The following is an 18,866-nucleotide window of genomic DNA, read 5'->3' as shown; positions in this document are numbered from 1 at the left end:
CCACAATCCTGGTATTATTTTTAACACTAGCCTTTGCACTTTCTCCGCTATATCAGAATCACAATGGAAACCAGGATACCACACCTTGTAAAGACAAAATGATATTTTTATCTTTACATGTGAAAGTTCGTTTCAGTATTGCAATTATCTTTTGAGTTGTATTTACAATCTCTGCTACATGGCCCCCCTGAACTTCAACTTACTATCTACCAACACAACAAGATCTCTAGCCTTATCAGTTTCTTCTAACATAATCCCACCAATATAATATGACACTGGATATCTAATCACACCAAAGTGAATGACTTCACATTTACTGACATTGAACTGACATCTGTGTTTTCCTATGCTCACAATTCCAGCCTATTCAAATCATTCTACAAGTACCTGCAGCATTCCTGATTACCCTACCTATCTTTGCATGATCAGCAAATAACTGTATTTGCTTGTCCAATTCTCCCCATATCATTAATGTACAGATTAAATAACAGTGAACGAAGCACTGATCCTGGTGGTATACCACTGGTTACTTTAAATCTTGCAGACTCACATCACCCCCCCCCCCACCCTTATACTACTTTTTCATATCTGTCAGTCAGTGCTTCTCTTATCCATGCTAATATTCTATAATCCAAACCCATATTCTCCAATTTATGCAACAGTCTATCATGCTGTATTTTGTCAAAATCCAAAAGTATCATGGTGTATCCATTCCCCTTGTCTAACATAATCTTATTGTATTCTTTTAGCAACATCTGGGCAACAGATTTAGGGGGTAGAGGGGGATCATAATGTTTATTAAGATAATGTTTATTAAGAACCAAAAATAGACAGGCATCAAATTAACAGTTCTTGTTATAAGTCTCATGGTTGTATTTATACAACAATGAGACTTTCAACAAGATGCAGAATATTGTACACTATTCTGTGTACAATATTCTGCAATACATGAAGCTATAAGCTATCACTCAAAGAGTTCTCAAAGATGCTCCTCAAACTGTTTCAACAAGCTTATGTATTATACTTTTTTTCTTGTTTTTATCTTTCTGGCAACACTGTTTAGGTGTGCCTTGCATATATAAATTTTTAAAATTAGTTTGGCAGACAGATCATAAATATACAGATGAAATGGCAGAAGTGACAGCACTGAATTACTGTGGGAGTCCTTTATTCATATTTCTGACCTAATATGAATACCATTCACAAACACCTGGCTGTGTCAGGTTTTTATACACAGTGATCATACTAAATTCAAACTCATAAATAAATTCAATATGTTTTCTTTCAGGGAATTATTTTCAACAGTCTCTGTCTTGAAACCATATCACAACTTACTGAACAGTCTAATGAACTGAAGTCAGCTTATTGAATGAGGATGGACTGGCAATTTGGGATTGTATTCTTATTGGCTTAAACCAAAATATAAAATGATGGTACAACATGACAGAATTTCATGCCGGCTGGGGAGTTGTCCAGTTAAACAAGCCCCCCCCCCATTGTTTTTTCCACGGAATTAGGGTGAACAGCGAAAAGTCAGCTACTGGAACAAATCCTAAAACACACCCCAACTCAACATCACCAGAGTCCAATATCGGTACTATCAACATAAGAAGCCTGAATGGCAAAGAAATGGAGCTAGCTTAGGAATTGGATAAGTACGAGATTGACATAACAGGGGTGACTGAAACATCTCACAAAAACTGGTGAGATCTTTCTGAGCAATAAATACAAAATGTTATATTCAGGCAATGACAATCAAGGAAAAGAAGAATTGGCCATAGTGTTCAACACTAAATATAAGGCTAATCTTCAGGTAGCATGGCAGGTAGTCTCAAGTAGAGTGATGCGAGCAAATATCAGAATGGGGAACTGGACAATGAGACTTATTTGTGCCTATGGTCCCACAGAATGTTCTACTAAGGTAGAAGTTGAGGAATTTTTTGAGGCTCTAGAGAAAGCTACTGACACAATGAAAAAGGAAAAGTTGGTCCTTGTTGGGGATCTAAATAGCAGAGTAGGAAATGATTGTCAGACATACAAAAATATTTTGGGAAAATTTGGAGAAAAGAGCAAAGCTAATAATAATGGCAAATATCTGTTGGATTTCTGCTCAGGACATGGACTAGTTATTACTAATACCATGTTCCAACATAAAAATGTGCACAAATTAACATGGAGAGAAGAGGCAAGGAATAAGAAAAGTCTCATTGACTATGGTATTGTTGATAGTGATGTTTTCTCCCTGGTTGCAGGACACCAGTGTACAGAGGATTTGAAATTGGAAGTGATCACCATTTAGTCTTCAGTAGAATAAAATTGAATTTCATATTGAAAAGAAGAACATGTAAGATATGTAAGAAAGTTTTAAAGTGAATAAAAATTGAGCAGTTCTCAGATATGAACTGTAGACTAAAATACACAAACAATATTCAAAAAAAACTGAAAGAGTTTGAGAACAGGAATCAAAGCTTGGAGATTCAGTGGCAAATCCTGAAGAAAACACTCACTGATTCAGTCAGAGAGGCATGTGGTTAGGTTGTCTGCAAGGATAGAAAAATCAGAACTCCATGGTGGACACAGGAAGCTAAAGAGGCAGTGAAGGAAAAAAAGAAATGAATATCACAAGTTCCTGGCAAATAAGTCAGCTTCTGCTCTTAGACAATACAGAGACAAATGTAAAAAAGCTAAACACTGGGTAAAACTAACTAAACAAAAGTCATGTGAAGCCCTTACTAAGAATGTAGAAAATAAATATCAAGAAGGTGGCTCAGAAATGGAGGAAAGAGCACTGTGAAAGGAATTAGAGATGATAAAGGTGACATGAAAACTGGAGAAAGATATCCTTCAAGTATGGAATAATTACTTTGAAAAATTGCTAAATGAAACAAGCAGTGATAGCACAGTGGTAAAAATACACTCAACAAGGATGCAGTCAGAAATACATATCCATACTTAAAGTAGAAAACGCCATCAAAGACTTAAAATATGGGAAGGCAGCAGGAGTACATGATATTTGACCAGAGATACTGAAGTATGGTGGTATAAAAGTCTCTCAGTGGCTGCACTGCATAGTTCAGAAGGCCTGGACAGAGAGACGAATTCCAGATGATTAGAGTAGAGCTCACATAGTACCCCATATATAAAAAAGGAAATAAAACTGAATGTGAGAATTAAGAGGTATTTCTCAACTGAGTGTTCCTGGGTTTATGCAAGTATATTTGGGAAACAGTTGAGAAGGATTGTGGAAGAGAAACTTGGTGAAGAACCAGCTGGATTCAGGCCAAATACAGGCTGTCAGGATCAGATTTTCACTTTAGGACAAATAGTTGAGAAATCATGGGAATATAACAAAGATCTGTATTTAAGTTATGTAGATCTGGAAAAGGCATATGACAAGGTGCCAAGAGAAAAGCTATTCAAAACACTACAGTGGTATGGTGTCAATGGAGCATTATATCAAGCAATACTTGGTCTTTATTTGAGTTGTAAGTCAGCAGTTAGAACTGAAGGAAGTACAGGAAGATGATTTTATGTTAAATCTGGTGTCAGACAAGGATGTACATTATCCCCTCTGTTATTCATTATCTATATGGATAACATTATGAAGGAAAGTGGTATTAAACCTGATATCAAAATTGGCGATGTTAATCTCAGCTCTTTTCTTTATGTGGATGATGTTATACTTCTAAATAAATCCGCTACAAGTCTACAAGATTCCCTGACTAAATTGAATAACTGTTGTAATAGATATGGTACGAAGGTCAGCAATAACAAGACAAAGACAATGACAATGAAAATAGGCAGAAGCATTGAAAATATCAAGTGTTGTGAATGGAGAACCTATAGAATAAGTAAAACATTTCAACTACTTTGGCACAATTATTAGTGAAGATGGTAAATGAAATATGGAAATTGACAACAGGATCAACAAAGCTGATATGGTAGGAAGTCAAATGAATAAATTTATATGCAATTAGAAAGAAATTAGTCAAAACACCAACTTTGTTGTATACAAGACAGTGTTCAAACCAGTTTTAACTTATGGATCTGAGAGCTGGGTCAGAAGTAAAACATTTGACCAATGACTAGATATCGCAGATATATGAGAGTCCTGAGAAAAATTAGGGGTGTAAACAGACAGCATCAATGGCAATATCATATCAAAAATGAGGATATAGGAAAGAACTTGTCAGCATCCAGGAATGCATTAGCAGAGCTAATCTCAGGTGGTATGGTCACTTAAACAGAATAGGCAAGGAAAACAAGTGTTCTCTGGCAGGTTTTATCCTGATTTGCAGTTAAAGTTATAAATAACATCATGTCATAGTAATAAATCAATCTTGAGATATTGTGGGTTTATGTGTTAGTGTATTTTGTAGTCTGTTGCTTGTATTGAAGACAATTCTGTAATTAGAATATTTGAAGATGTGTTTGATGGCTGTGTAAATATTATGGAAATAGGAATTTTAGAATAGAATAGGATTTGGATAAGTTGCTTTGGGAAGATGGCATGCAATTTTGAGTTATGTGAATAGCATAATCTATTAATTGTTGAGGGTATTGGTGAAAATAGAAGATATATTTAGGTAATTCGATTCTTGGTTTAGACTAGTAATTGAAGAAGAGTATTCAATATAGGTAGTGACCACAGATTAGTGAGATCAAAATTTGTCATCAACAAAAGATGGGAAAGACAAAAACAGATCAAAAGTAAAACTCGCTCTCTCTCTCTCTATCCATTTACTAAATCTAGAAAAAACAAAGAGTTCTTCCAGAAAGAGATAGAAGAAAAATTTTATAATATGGACAGGAATGAAGACTTGGATAAAAACTTTTTTAAGTGCTATTTCCTAATGGAGTTCAGCGACTACCTCTGCAAATTTACTTCTATCTTGAGTAGCTCCGATTAAGAGCCCTGTGTTCAGTTTATTCCAGTTTCTTATATTGTCTAGCCATGATATTTTTCTTCTTCCAGGTTTTCTCTTTCTGCTGATTTTACCTTCTAGTATTGCTTGGAGAATGTTATATTTATGGTTTCTCTTTAGATGTCCTAAGTAGGCAGTTTTTCTTCTTTTCACAACGTTGATTAATTCTCAATTTTTATTTAATTCTTCTCAGTACCTCTTCATTTTCACCTTTTCTCCATAGGATCTTGAGCATCCTTCTAAATATCCACATTTCAAAGGCTTCCAGTTTTATTATAGTTTTTAAAAAGGAAGATATTAAAAATTACAACCTATCAGTCTCCTTTCAATTCCATAAAGTAAACTTGACTATATGTAACCAAGAACCTACTAAATAATGCCAGAGAGAGATTAGTGGAATCAACCAAAAGGACAAAATAAAAGGAGCTCTAAGCTTTCTCACAGAAAGAGAAGAGAAATGAAAAGAGATTTAGACATGAGAAGCAGAAGAGAATTCTCTCAGCTATGTAAAACAAGAAGGAAAAGAATGACACGAGAAATTAGAAACTTCAGAACAAGGAAATTCAACCTTACAATAGAAAACAGTATTGATAACCCTTAAAGATAAAAATGGACTACTAATTAAAGACAAAAACCAGATCATAAGAACAGAATCCTTCTATGCCAAATTATATAATGATTCCCAAGACTTAAACCAATGAGAAAACAAAAACGTAATACCCAAAATGGAAGAGGAAAAAATATGCCCTAATGAAGTACAGTATGCAATGGAAAGACACTACGTGAAGATGAGTACCAATAGAAGTTCTGAAAGCAGGTGGTGAACCAGTCATGACTATGTTAATTAAAATTTACATATCATGCCTAAGACAGAAAAGAATACCAAAGAGTTGGAATAATGCTATTCTTATTAGGGTTTTTAAAAAAGAAGACAGAGAATATATTAAAAATTATCAACCCTATCAGTCTCCTTTCAACAATATACAAATTAAAAAAAAACAAGGATTCAAAAAAAATTACAGCACTATTGATCATATACACTGCTTGGAAAGCAGTAAATGGACACTATAGTGTGAGGAACAAACAGCCATGGTGCCCACTTTAACAAAATGCAGGACTCCCTTTCACTGCATTAACCCTATGGGCATATTTTCCCAATCAATGGAAATTTCAAACCATTCTTCCTGTAGGCATGTAATGAGATCAAACATACTTTTATATAGTAGGGTTGAGATCAGGGCTCTGTAGAGGTGAGTCAAGTGCGGTGACGTTCATGCAGTTACAGCAGCAGCCTTATGACACAGAGCATTGTTTTGCTGATAGAGATGAGGGTCTCTTTCAGCAAAAGCGGGAATCGTTGCATTGTTCAGAATGTTCAGATATCTCTTGGAGTTCAATGTTCAAGGCACCATAAACAGAGGTTTGAGGCCAAACTAGGAAAAACAGGACCATACCATCACATCACCACCTCTGAAATTCATAGTTGGGATTTATGCACTCTGGTAAGAGACCCTCACTGGACATTTGCCACACCCAAACCCATCCATCTGCACAGTAGAGGGTGTAGAGTGATTAATTGATTCATAACATAGCATTCCAAGTTTCCATGTCCCACTGTACATGCTCTTTGCATCACTAAGGATGACACTGCATGTTGGTTCAGGTAATGTGAGGCTTGCCTATTGTGGTCTTACCATTCTGTACATATTTCCATTACCTTCCACTTCATCATCTCATAACATATCCAAACCATCTTAAGCCAGTGCTAAGTTATTTTATCAGCAACAGGTATAACTTTGAAGCTCCCATGGACATGTTCACTATACACTTTGTCCAGCATAGTAAAGCTGCCAACTGCACACCTCAGCATCTTCATCTCAAGGGATGTAGCTTTTGTTCTTATTGTTTCTTTAGAGGGCAACGTTCTGCACTGTATATAATGATGGGTTGTACTGCATTTCATATATCTCCCCCCTTTACTCATACTGGCATCCTTCATGACTTATTTTTAACGGTATTAACTCCACCACACACACTTTTATCACAAAGATGTTTTATTAATGCTTATATTTCACTGATTTTCAACTCAGCATCATCAGAGCACAACACACTTGTATACGCGACAGTGAGTGAGTGAAACAATATAATTGCAAAAGACAAAAGATCTAAAGTCCTATTTTTGGTGCCCTCTAATGAAAAAAAAAAAAAAAAAAGCAGCTATCCAGGAGTTTTTCTTAGGATAACCGTCTCCCAAATTTTTGGCAAATTAATGCAACCATATTTGTTAAGGTTGGAAGAATTCTTCAAAGCCATTGCTGACTCAAAAAATAATCTTTCAGATCTATAACTCCTAAATAGCACATTCGTTTTCCTCCATGTAATCCTGTATGAAGGAGTGTCCAAAGTGTGGTCTGCCAGTCCCGACTTGCCATAGTAATAGTAGCGAATGTATCTTTCATGTTCTTCCAGGCGGATGTTCACTGATCTTCCTGTTTGCCCATAATAGGCCAAATCACAGTCACAAGGAACTTCATACACTCCTGGGTGTGCTAAAGGGTGGTTTATCCTTAGTTGAGTGGATCAGAGTTGCCAGCTTGACATGAGGTTTGAAAGTGGTGCGAAGGCAATACTTCAATAATACTTTGGCTATCTTTTCTGATGTACCACTGATATAGAGAATAGAAATGGTCATGTTGGCATGACCATTTCTATTCTCATTTCTCATTATTTCTCATTACTCATTTCTCATACATATTTCTCATTACTCTGCCCTCAGGGAGGGCAGAGTAATGGGCCTATGTAGTATTTTATCTATTTTGTAGGGATTGTAGCCGTTGGCTAAGAATGTATGGCGCAGGTATTGGAGTTCAGTGGTCAGAGCTGTATTGTTAGAACAAATGGCTCTGGCTCTGTGTGTAAGTGTTTTTAAAATGTCGTACTGTTGGACTGGATGATCATGTGATTGTTTATGTAGGTATCTTCCTGTGTGCGTAGGCTTTCTGTAAATAGAAAAAGATAGTGATCCATCTGAAAGGTGGGTGACCTGCCTTTCAGATGGATCACTATCTTTTTCTATTTACAGAAAGCCTACGCACAGAGGAAGATACCTACATAAACAATCACATGATTATCCAGTCCAACAGTACGGCATTTTAAAAACTCCTGCCTTTCAGATGGATCACTATCTTTTTCTATTTACAGAAAGCCTACACACACACAAACACACACACACACACAGGAAGATACCTACATAAACAATCACATCATCATCCAGTCCAACAGTACGGCATTTTAAAAACACTTGCACACAGAGCCAGAGCCATCTGTTCTAACGATACAGCTCTGACCACTGAACTCCAATACCTGCGCCATACGTTCTTAGCCAACGGCTATAATCCCTACAAAATAGATAAAATACTACATAGGCCCATTACTCTGCCCTCCCCTAATACACAAGAATACAACATGACCATTTCTATTCCCTATATCAGAGGTGCATCGGAAAAGATAGCCAAAGTATTGTTGAAACATGGCCTTCGCACCACTTTCAAACCTCATGTCAAGCTGGCAACTGTGATCCGCTCGCCTAAGGATAAACTTCACCCTTTAGCACACTCAGGAGTGTATGAAGTTCCTTGTGACTGTGACTTGGCCTATTATGGGCAAACAGGAAGATCAGTGAACATCTGCCTGGAAGAACATGAAAGATACATTAGCTACTATTACTATGGCAAGTTGGGACTGGCAGACCACGCTTTGGACATTCCTTCATACAGGATTACATGGAGGAAAACGAATGTGCTATTTAGGAGTTATAGATCTGAAAGATTATTTTTTGAGTCAGCAATGGCTTTGAAGAATTCTTCCAACCTTAACAAATATGGTTGCATTAATTTGCCAAAAATTTGGGAGGTTATCCTAAGAAAAACTCCTGGATAGCTGCTTTTTTTTTTTTTTTTTTTCATTAGAGGGTGCCAAAAATAGGACTTTAATCTTTTGTCTTTTGCAATTATATTGTTTCACTCACTCACTGTCGCGTATACAAGTGTGTTGTGCTCTGATGATGCTGAGTTGAAAATCAGCGAAATATAAGAGTTAATAAAACATCTTTGTGATAAAAGTGTGTGTGTGGTGTTGTTAATACCGTGAAAAATAAGTCATGAATAACCATCAACACCTAAGCTTATCTGTCATACTGGCATTCTTCTGTCATTCAATACTCCAAACAATGCTCTCCATTTCATCGAGTGCATGTTCATGCAATTCAAGATGTCTGCACTGATGATGCCATCCTTTGTGATGATCAAATCCAAGTATTTGAAGCTCCTAACCTTCTTGAGTGGGGTATCTCGAAGGCATATGATGTTACTGTTAGGGTATTTGAAAATTCACAGCACATGTACTACTTGATCTTCTGTCTGCTAATTCATAAGCCACCTGTTTCCAGAGCTACCTTCCACCTTATCTAGCATCAAATGCAAGTCTTCTGGATCGTTGCACATCAGCATATAAAATATCCCATTGAGCAGGTCGTTGAATGTCTACTATTAGATAGTTCATGACCAACCAGAAATAGAGGGAGAAAAAACACAAGCTTCATTAGATGTATAAAATTTTGTAATGAAGTAAAAGCATTTTGAATAAGTATTATAAGAGCTTGGTGATAGTCATTGCTTAAAAAAATTATTTTCAACTTAAGAAAATGTTCTAATATAATTTTAAAATATTCTTACATAAATTTTAAGACAGTAACAAAACATTTTGGAACTTTTAACTTTAAAATAAACATTTAACAGGATGCATTTTTCACCCCTTATAAGTGTCCCAAACCTCAATAAGTTTGGTTACATGAAATTATCCCAAACTTGGGAAGCCCAACAGCCAAGACACTCATTTTAACCCACAAGGGAAAAGTATTTAGGACTTTAGACTAAACTTTGGTTACCATGCTTCAGCCTCATTTACCCACTATTACTGCCTGCATACACATATCATACTGTTCTGTATTCCCTGATCATGGAATTTCACTTTGCAGAAAAATCAAAAATATTAATTAAATGTATTATAATTAATAATTAGTCTATATTGTTATTTCCTTAAAAAAAAATACAGTGTGGAGTAGCCAACATGGAAGCCTTTCTATCAAATCTTATAACTGCCATACCAGCTGGAAACTGAACACCGTTGATGCAACTTTTTTTTGTTGTTACTTAAAATCACTCAAGAACTCAACCTCTGATGTTTGAGACACTCTCTCTCTCTCTCTCTCTCTGTGTGTGTGTGTGTGTGTGTGGGTGGGTGGGTGGGCAGGTGGGTGGAAGAGAATTTCTTTAGAATAGCAATGATATGAAAATAAATGCATGCCATTGTTACTAATTATAATGAAATGTTTATTAGTAAAAAAAACTTGAAATTTTTAAAAATTAGAGTCAGTAAATAATCACAATTATGTACTAAAATAAAATAATACTACCTGTTGTTGATGAGAGCTCCCTCGTTTGTCAGGATATCGCAAAGGATACACATGTGGATGAGAATGGAGCCAACAGGCACGGCCATGAGTGTGACGAAGTGTAATCTGGGAACCATGAACTATTTCTAATGGCTGGCCTTTGGTAATGGAAGCTAAACCACCCTGAAATATAAATAACATGAATGGCTGAATAAATAACAAAATAACCTACATGAATTTTTTACACATGAAATGCACAAAAAATATTGAGAGAGAGAGGAATAACTGTCTTGTGGGTCAAAGTCTATTAAGACTAGATATGAGACAAATTGCAGTGAACATATGTTTATTAGTTTGTCTACTTGCACATCATGATCTGCCTGAGGGAAAGGGGCATCAATGCACCTTATGAAACAAGCCACAGATTTTTTTTTTTTTCTTTACATTATCTACAACTTATAGATGATGCACAGAAGGAATTTTGTATAATGAATGAAACCTACTGCACTGGTACTTTTGGTAATCCAAATGAAGAAAAATGAATAAGCATTATAATTTGATTCAAACATGGTTATTTCCATGTGATGATCTGCTCTGAATAATAATGATATTAAAATAGGACTTGAACAGATCCATTATTTCTTTAAAAATCCAATAACCATTATGTGAATATGGCATATCTGATAATTACTAGCGAATGAAATATATGTTTACTTAATCCTTTTTTTTTTTTTTTTTTGCTTTTTCTTGTATTCACTCAAGCATTGCTTCTCATTCAAATTAATAAACCATATGTTCAATATATCGTTTACCACAGCAGCAGCACCACAATTGTCAAACCAGGGCGATTTTAAAACAGACCTTCAGTAACCTAAGAGTAAGATAAATTAATATGCTGGTTTCGATGTCACTTTAATAGTGTTCCTTCACAGTCACTACTAATTTTGTAAGATATGCTCAACACATGAAATAGCATAATAGACAAGTTCAATAAAACATTATACAGGCAGCCCTCGGTTTACAACTGTTCAATTTATGCCGATTAACAATAACGCCAGATGCCTGCGCATGCTTTTTTACTGTAGTGTGGTCTGACTGAGAAACAACGCTAGCAGGCACTCTAGTGTTTGAGTGGTTACTGAGCACTATGATGTATATGTATCAAACTTAGTTTTATTGTTGAATCTACCTAATTATTCTATTTAATTTTTTTTTTACATACATACATATTTAAATTGATAAAGTACGTAATTACATACCATGTCTGATAAAAGAAGTGCAGAAAAGTTAGCAGAACTTGGTGTTAAGAAGGCACGGAAATCAATCACACTTGAAAAGAAGATGGAGGTGATTTGAAGAATGGAAGATGGGCAGACATGTGCCAATGTCTGTAGAAGTATGTGTAAAACTCGATGTAGCTTGGAAATATCAAAGCGTTTTTACATTGATTTTTACAGAGGTCAAGTCTCATGAGATTGATACAAAAATCACCTTGTTTGTCTCTATATATTTTATGCTAAATATTAATGTAAATAACCCTATGGGAATTGATTGTACTTACTGCTTTAACAAAAATTTCTAGACTGTCAAAAACAAAGGCAATAATACTTTGCCACCGGGACTGTGTATAATAGCTCTATGTAAGGGCATAAGAAAGTTGTTTATGATTAAAGTGTATGAGAAAGTTCTTTGCAAGCTCTGCGGAGGAGAAGTAAGAATGGGTCGGTCTTAACAGAAGATCAAGGAGTCATGCTGAATTCTTTGGGGATTACAACCCTTCATGCAAGGTCCTGGAGAACACAAAATAAAAAGGAACTGAGCCAAACATCATGGTGGGCAGTTAGAGGAAGGAAAGTGGGCAGTATGAACCAGAGGCAGTCAGCAGTTAGAGTCATCAGCAGTCAGAGAAGTCAGCAGTTATCGGCGTTGACAGAGAACCAAGGAGTCGGCAATTAAAGGAAGAAATATTGGCAGTAGGATCCTAAGGACCGGACATTATGGCGAAACCATGCCGGAGGAGAAGAATGGGAACAACGAGAGAGCAATCAATGTAAATACTCGAGCCAAGTGTCGGTTGGATGTCTTTTTTGCTGCGGGAGGTCAACTGAAGCCAAAAGCTGCAGAGTGATCTTCAAGCCCATTTGCTAAAACCTCTTGCTTGAGCTTTCGAGTACCAGAAAACTGCAGTCTAAAGCCCACCAATATCCCGATTACCACCGACATAAGGCCTCAGATGAAAGGAAAAGCATAGGGACTTTAGCGCAGGACCTTTGGATGAATGTATGACACAGAGCCTCTGTAAATTTGTTCCATCTTATGTTGTACATTCCTTTTGTAAATAGAACATATGTTATAGATGGACTGATAAGAAATAGTAATAAGAAGTATCTATAAGAGTCCTCTGATTTGTTATTAATTGGAATATAATTAGCGAGATAACTTATCGTAGCTAGTTAACCTCTTTGTGAGTAAATTAGTTTCAGTAATTTGATTCAATAAGCAGAGAAGTAATTGAGTAATTATATTGTACAGTCATTTAGTATTGAAAAGGGAAAGTTTGTTTCTTTATGCTAAAAGTCTAACGGATGGGTAGAGAGAGTAACCTCCCTATCGTTTAATTAATGTAATTTGTTATTAATGTAAATAAATATGTTTTAATTATATGTCAATAGAGTGCTGCCTGATCTTTTATTTTATAATGCACTGTTCCTAAATAAACTCGGATCTGTGAGCGGGAAACAACTAAGGTATTAAAAGTGTAGTTTAAGTACTTCAGAACCACGACTATTTATGTAAACTTTATTGAAGGAATTTATGCTAGTGAGAGAGAGAGAGAGATCTACCGGACGTTTTACTGAGTCTTATGCCGATATAGAAATACTGGTGGCGCAGTCTTAACAAATAAATTTTCCAGCATTCATAGGCATAAACTAGTAAAAACGAAAGGTGGATAAACATAGTATACACAACAGAATAAGTGAGAAAGGTTACGAAAGCAAAAACATACTGCTATAAAGAATAAATTAGATATTACAAATGAACTTACCTCCATCGACTGTTACAACAATTATGAAAAATGCAGATAGAATAAAACAGTCTGCGCAACTATCTACAGCAGTACTAAATGCAAAACATGTAAGTTATAGCAGGGGTAAACTTCATGAAAAAATGGAAAAATTATTATCATTATGGGTGGATGACTTGAATCAGAAAAACAGTCCTCTGACGCAGGCTGTTACTGAAAAAGCAAAAACAATTTTTGAGGATAAAGACAGATGGAGGCGAAAAAACATTTTTAGGAAGCAAAGGTTGGTTCATGAGATTTAAGTCTCGAAGTAAGTGCCATAGTGTCAAATTATGTGTGAGGCGGCAAGTGCAGATGTTGTGGCAGCAGCTGCTTTTCCTAAAGAATTTCAAGACTGTGTAGAACAAGGAACTTATCCTCCTGATCTCATTTTTAATTGATGAGACTGGGCTCTACTGGAAAAAATTGCTACCATGCACCTTCATTTCCTGCGAAGAACATTCCACTCCAGATTTTAAAGCTGTAAAAAATAGACTTACGCTTTTGTTGGGTGCAAATGTCTCCAGAACTTTGAAGCTTAAACCAATGTTGGTGTACCATTCGCAGACACCACATGACTTCAAGGGTCTAAAAGCCAGTCTATGGAAATCCTGTGCTGCCAGTCTATTGGAAATGGAACATGAAAGCTTGGGTTACACAAGACGTTTTTATAGATTGGTACACAAAGCCAAGGCATTGCATCTCTTGGATAATGCCCCTGGACATCCTCAATCAAAACCTTGCTGAAGTAAAAACACCATTGGATGTCAAGGTTGTTTAGATGCCCCCAAACACAACATCGCTTTTGCAACCAATGGATCAGGGGATTATATCAATCTTCAAAGCCTATTACCTCCATATAACATTTATGGAAATGGTAAGAGTCTTGGACACTTCAGGAAAAATTATTAAAGACTATCGGCAGTCATTCGATATTTTGAAGGGCATTAACAACATCAAGGCAGCTTGGAACGAAGTGTCAGCAAAGTGTTTAAGATGAGCAGAGCAAAAACTATTTTTCCAGCATTTATGCATGACTTCGAGGAATTAGAGCAAGAGGAGAATGTTATTGAATACGTTACCAAGCTTGCGCGAGAGATGGGATTCGACGATATTACAGCGGAAGATGTGACAGAAGTCTTACAGAGCCATGATAAACCGCTTTCCAATGAAGACTTGAATTAGCCAAACAATAAGTCAACATCCAAAGGAAGAGAAAAAAAAAACAGAGCCTCTGAGAGATATAAAAACAGACAATTTACAGCGTATCCTTGCAAGTATAGAGACATTGACTGATGAGCTCTGCGAAATGGACCACGATTGGAAACAGAGTGCGAACATAAAAAGGAGTGAAATCGCATCTATTTGACCTTACACTGAACTCCTTAAAGAAGGAAAAAGAAAATCTAGGCAGTTAACACTGGATACTCTTTTCAAAAAAATGCAGGTGATTCAAAACCAGGAACTTCAACATAGAAATATGTAATATCTTTTCGAAGTTTATTTTTCATTTGGTTAGAGTATAATAAATTTAGTTTAATCCTTTATCCAAGTGTGAGCAAACAAAGTTTGCACCTGAAAGTATCTTCAGGACTGGGGTAAGGTGGTACAACACCAGGGCAACTCGTTGCAAAGGTGGAGCAAGCTACCAACACTCCTGTCTCAGTATCTCCTGGAGATACTGAGACAGGAGTGTTGGTAGCTTCTCCTGGAGATACTGAGACAGGAGTGTTGATAGCTTGCTCCACCTTTGCAACGAGTTGCCCTGGTGTTGTACCACCTTACCCCAGTCCTGAAGATACTTTCAGGTGCAAACTTTGTTTGCTCACACTTGGATAAAGGATTAAACTAAATTTATTATAATTTTGTTTTGTTTTCATTATTAATAATTTTATTTTAACAAATATATATGTATGTATTATCAAAGCTTTAAATATAATGTTTCATGTGCATATTTTTTGACTGCGCGGAACATAACTTTGTACCTCCCATTCAAATTGGGCTCATTTTACGCTGATTCGGTTTCTGCCCAATTTTTCAACAGAAGTGAGTTATAAACCAAGGGCTGCCTGTGTGTGTGTGTATATATATATATACACACACACACACAGGCAGCCCTTATATAAATATATATATATAGAAAGTTTTTTACCTTGGGTATATTATGCATTAAAGATACAAAGATTTTATTTTTAATACTTGGTTTTTAATCCTTATCCCATTGCGTGTGAATATATTCACATCTAAGCTACTTGTAAATAGGCTAATGACTTCATATCACTTGCGTTAGCATGTATCCCAGAATGCAAAGCACCCTCAATCGGGCGCTTTGCAAAAAAAAAAAACTACAATAAACTCTGCTAAAGTCCTCACTTACTAGGATTCTTCTGGAATTATACAGTTCATATTGTTATATTACGATTGTCTTCTGGATTTGTACAGTACGGGTTGCTATTGAATGTTCAGGAGGAAAAAAAAAAAAAGAAAGTGTTTTTTTTTTTACTCCTGAACATTCAATAGCAACCCGTACTATACAAATCCAGAAGACAATTGTAATATAACAATATGAACTGTATAATTCCAGAAGAATCCTAGTAAGTGAGGACTTTAGCAGAGTTTACTGTAGTTTTTTTTTTTTTTTATCACTAGAGGGAAGGCTAAGAAAAAAGATTAGTTAACCACGTAGATACCTGTATAGAGTGCAACAGCATGTAGCTTGATTCTTATACACATGTATCCTTCTGATGAGGACCTCAATACAGGGGTCGAAATGTCAAGTTATTATTTTATTATTAATCCGTAAAATAATATTTTCAACATGTGTTTTGTGTCCCTAAATTCATAAATATGAATGCTGATCACCGTGTAACCTTAAAAGAAAGAAACTTCCAGAAGTTTGGAAATAAGAAAAAAAGAACACATTGGAGATGTTAATAATAACGATAAAGATAATTCCAGGTTAGCCCTTCATTACTCAAATACCAATCACAACATTGAATGGGATAAAAGTTCTATGCCATATTTAGAGGAAAGTCTTCCTCTAAATATGGCATAGAACTTTCAACTGAAACTTTTTACTTTTCAGTTACTCTTAACATAGTAACCGAAACTTCAAAGAAGCTACTGTGGTAATCCATTCAAAAGGTAGCCTCAATAGAAACCAAGGGATAATCCTTGCTGACATATGGAAGACCCTCATAAGATCGTTCAGCACACCAGAATTCAACTTTGCTGCAAATTACAGAACGTGCTTGCATAACAATGTCTGACATCACACAAGGTCCATGCGCTTGATGAACACGTCTTTTGCATTTTTGTATAACGTTTAGTACTCGTTTATGTTTCTTTCTTGACCTGTTTTAAGCTGTTTTTTATCACCTTATGTATGCCAAGATGAAGCCAACAGTCAGGTTGGCAAAACTAGTCGGCTTAACCTGTTATTAAAATCTTCGGCCAATATATCGCAGTATAATTTTATTATTGAATTCTGATACTTTATTAGCCATTCAAGAATTGATCTTTTACTTCATTCGGTGTTATATTTTCACTGTTCACAGTTATTCCTAAGTATTTGAAATTTTATTACCATTCAAATATTTTCCCATTTAGTCTCAATTTGCATCTTATTAGTTACTTTGCAATTATCACTGTTTTTGATTTCTCTGTTGAAGAAATAATGCTGTTTTCATGTTAAAGCTTCTGCATATCTGTTGAAATTTAAATAACTGCTTTTGGAGATCATCTTCATTATCTTCAATTAATACTACAATTTTGTATATTCAACCAAATTAAAATTTTCTTCTTTAATTTTTATTCCATTTAAACTTCTGTTTCTTAAATTCTGTTATTTCATCCATATTACCTTGTCTGATCCCTTTCTTTATAGGGATTTTCTGTGTATTTATTTCTGTTGTGATATCTCAGATGTTCATTTTTTGAGTACATATCTGTGATAATTTCAATTATTTGCAATCAGATTACAGGATAACTTTCAGGACATCCTGTAATCTGATTCCATTAGAAGCTTTCTCTCTAAGTCAATGAAACACAAATACCAGTTTGCTAAATTCTACTATTTTTTCTATTATTTGCTTTATAGCATCTGTATGTGATCTTCCCTTATGGAATCCTTCATGACTTATTTTTCACGGTATTAACAACACCACAAACACTTTTATCAACAAAGATGTTTTATTAACGCTTATATTTCGCTGATTTTCAACTCAGCATCATTAGAGCACAACACACTTTTAAACGCGACAGTGAGTGAGTGAAACAATATAATTGCAAAAGACAAAGGATCTAAAGTCCTATTTTTTGACGCCCTCTTACGGGAAAAAAAAAAAAAAAAAAGAAGTTATCCAGGAGTTTTTCTTAGGATAACCGTCTCCCAAATTTTTGGCAAATTAATGCAACCATATTTGTTAAGGTTGGGAGAATTCTTCAAAGCCATTGCTGACTCAAAAAATAATCTTTCAGATATATAACGACTCCTAAATAGCACATTCGTTTTCCTCCATGTAATCCTGTATAAAGGAGTGTCCAAAGCGTGGTCTGCCAGTCCCGACTTGCCATAGTAATAGTAGCAAATGTATCTTTCATGTTCTTCCAGGCGGATGTTCGCTGATCTTCCTGTTTGCCCATAATAGGCCAAGTCACAGTCACACGGAACTTCATACACTCCTGGGTGTGCTAAAGGGTGAAGTTTATCCTTAGGCGAGCGGATCAGAGTTGCCAGCTTGACATGAGGTTTGAAAGTGGTGCGAAGGCCATGCTTCAACAATACTTTGGCTATCTTTTCCGATGTACCTCTGATATAGGGAATAGAAATGGTCATGTTGTATTCTTGTGTATTAGGGGAGGGCAGAGTAATGGGCCTATGTAGTATTTTATCTATTTTGTAGGGATTATAGCCGTTGGCTAAGAACGTATGGCGCAGGTATTGGAGTCCAGTGGTCAGAGCTGTATCATTAGAACAAATGGCTCTGGCTCTGTGTGTAAGTTTTTAAAATGCCGTACTGTTGGACTTGATGATCATGCGATTGTTTATGTAGGTATCTTCCTGTGTGTGTAGGCTTTCTGTAAATAGAAAAAGATAGTGATCCATCTGAAAGGCAGGTGACTAATGTGTCAAGAAATGGTAAACAGTTATTTGATTCTTTTTCTACTGTGAAGTGAATTTTGGGGTATTGGCTGTTTAGGTAGGTGACAAAAGCATCCAAAGTGTCTTGTCCATGGGGCCAGATGGCAAACACATTATCTACATAGTGTAACCACACTTGTGGCTTGTATGTAGCTGTGGTAAGTATTTTGTTTTAAAAGTGTTCCATGTAAAAATTTGCTAATGGGGGAGAGAGGGGGAAACCCATAGCAGTACCATTAATCTGTTTGTAGAATTTCTCCCCCCCATGTAAAGTACAAACCT

At 35.9% G+C, this 18,866-nt stretch overlaps 1 protein-coding gene across 1 annotated transcript in view; it reads right to left on the bottom strand.

Moving 5' to 3' along the window:
* Positions 1-18,866, bottom strand: part of rt (Protein O-mannosyltransferase rt) — a 375,338-nt gene that overhangs the window by 185,901 nt on the left and 170,571 nt on the right. The window contains exon 10 of the mRNA XM_090396396.1: positions 10,399-10,560. Coding sequence (XP_090252522.1) covers positions 10,399-10,560 — 162 coding nt within the window. The remainder of the gene's footprint in view (positions 1-10,398; positions 10,561-18,866) is intronic.

The sequence above is a fragment of the Typopeltis vanoorti genome, chromosome 8 (genome assembly GCF_054136105.1).
Source record: "Typopeltis vanoorti isolate ZY-2024b chromosome 8, IOZ_Tvanoo_1.0, whole genome shotgun sequence".
NCBI lineage: Eukaryota > Metazoa > Arthropoda > Arachnida > Uropygi > Thelyphonidae > Typopeltis > Typopeltis vanoorti.
Note: the sequence above shows the minus strand (reverse complement) of the source record. Positions and strands in the feature narration are given on the sequence as shown.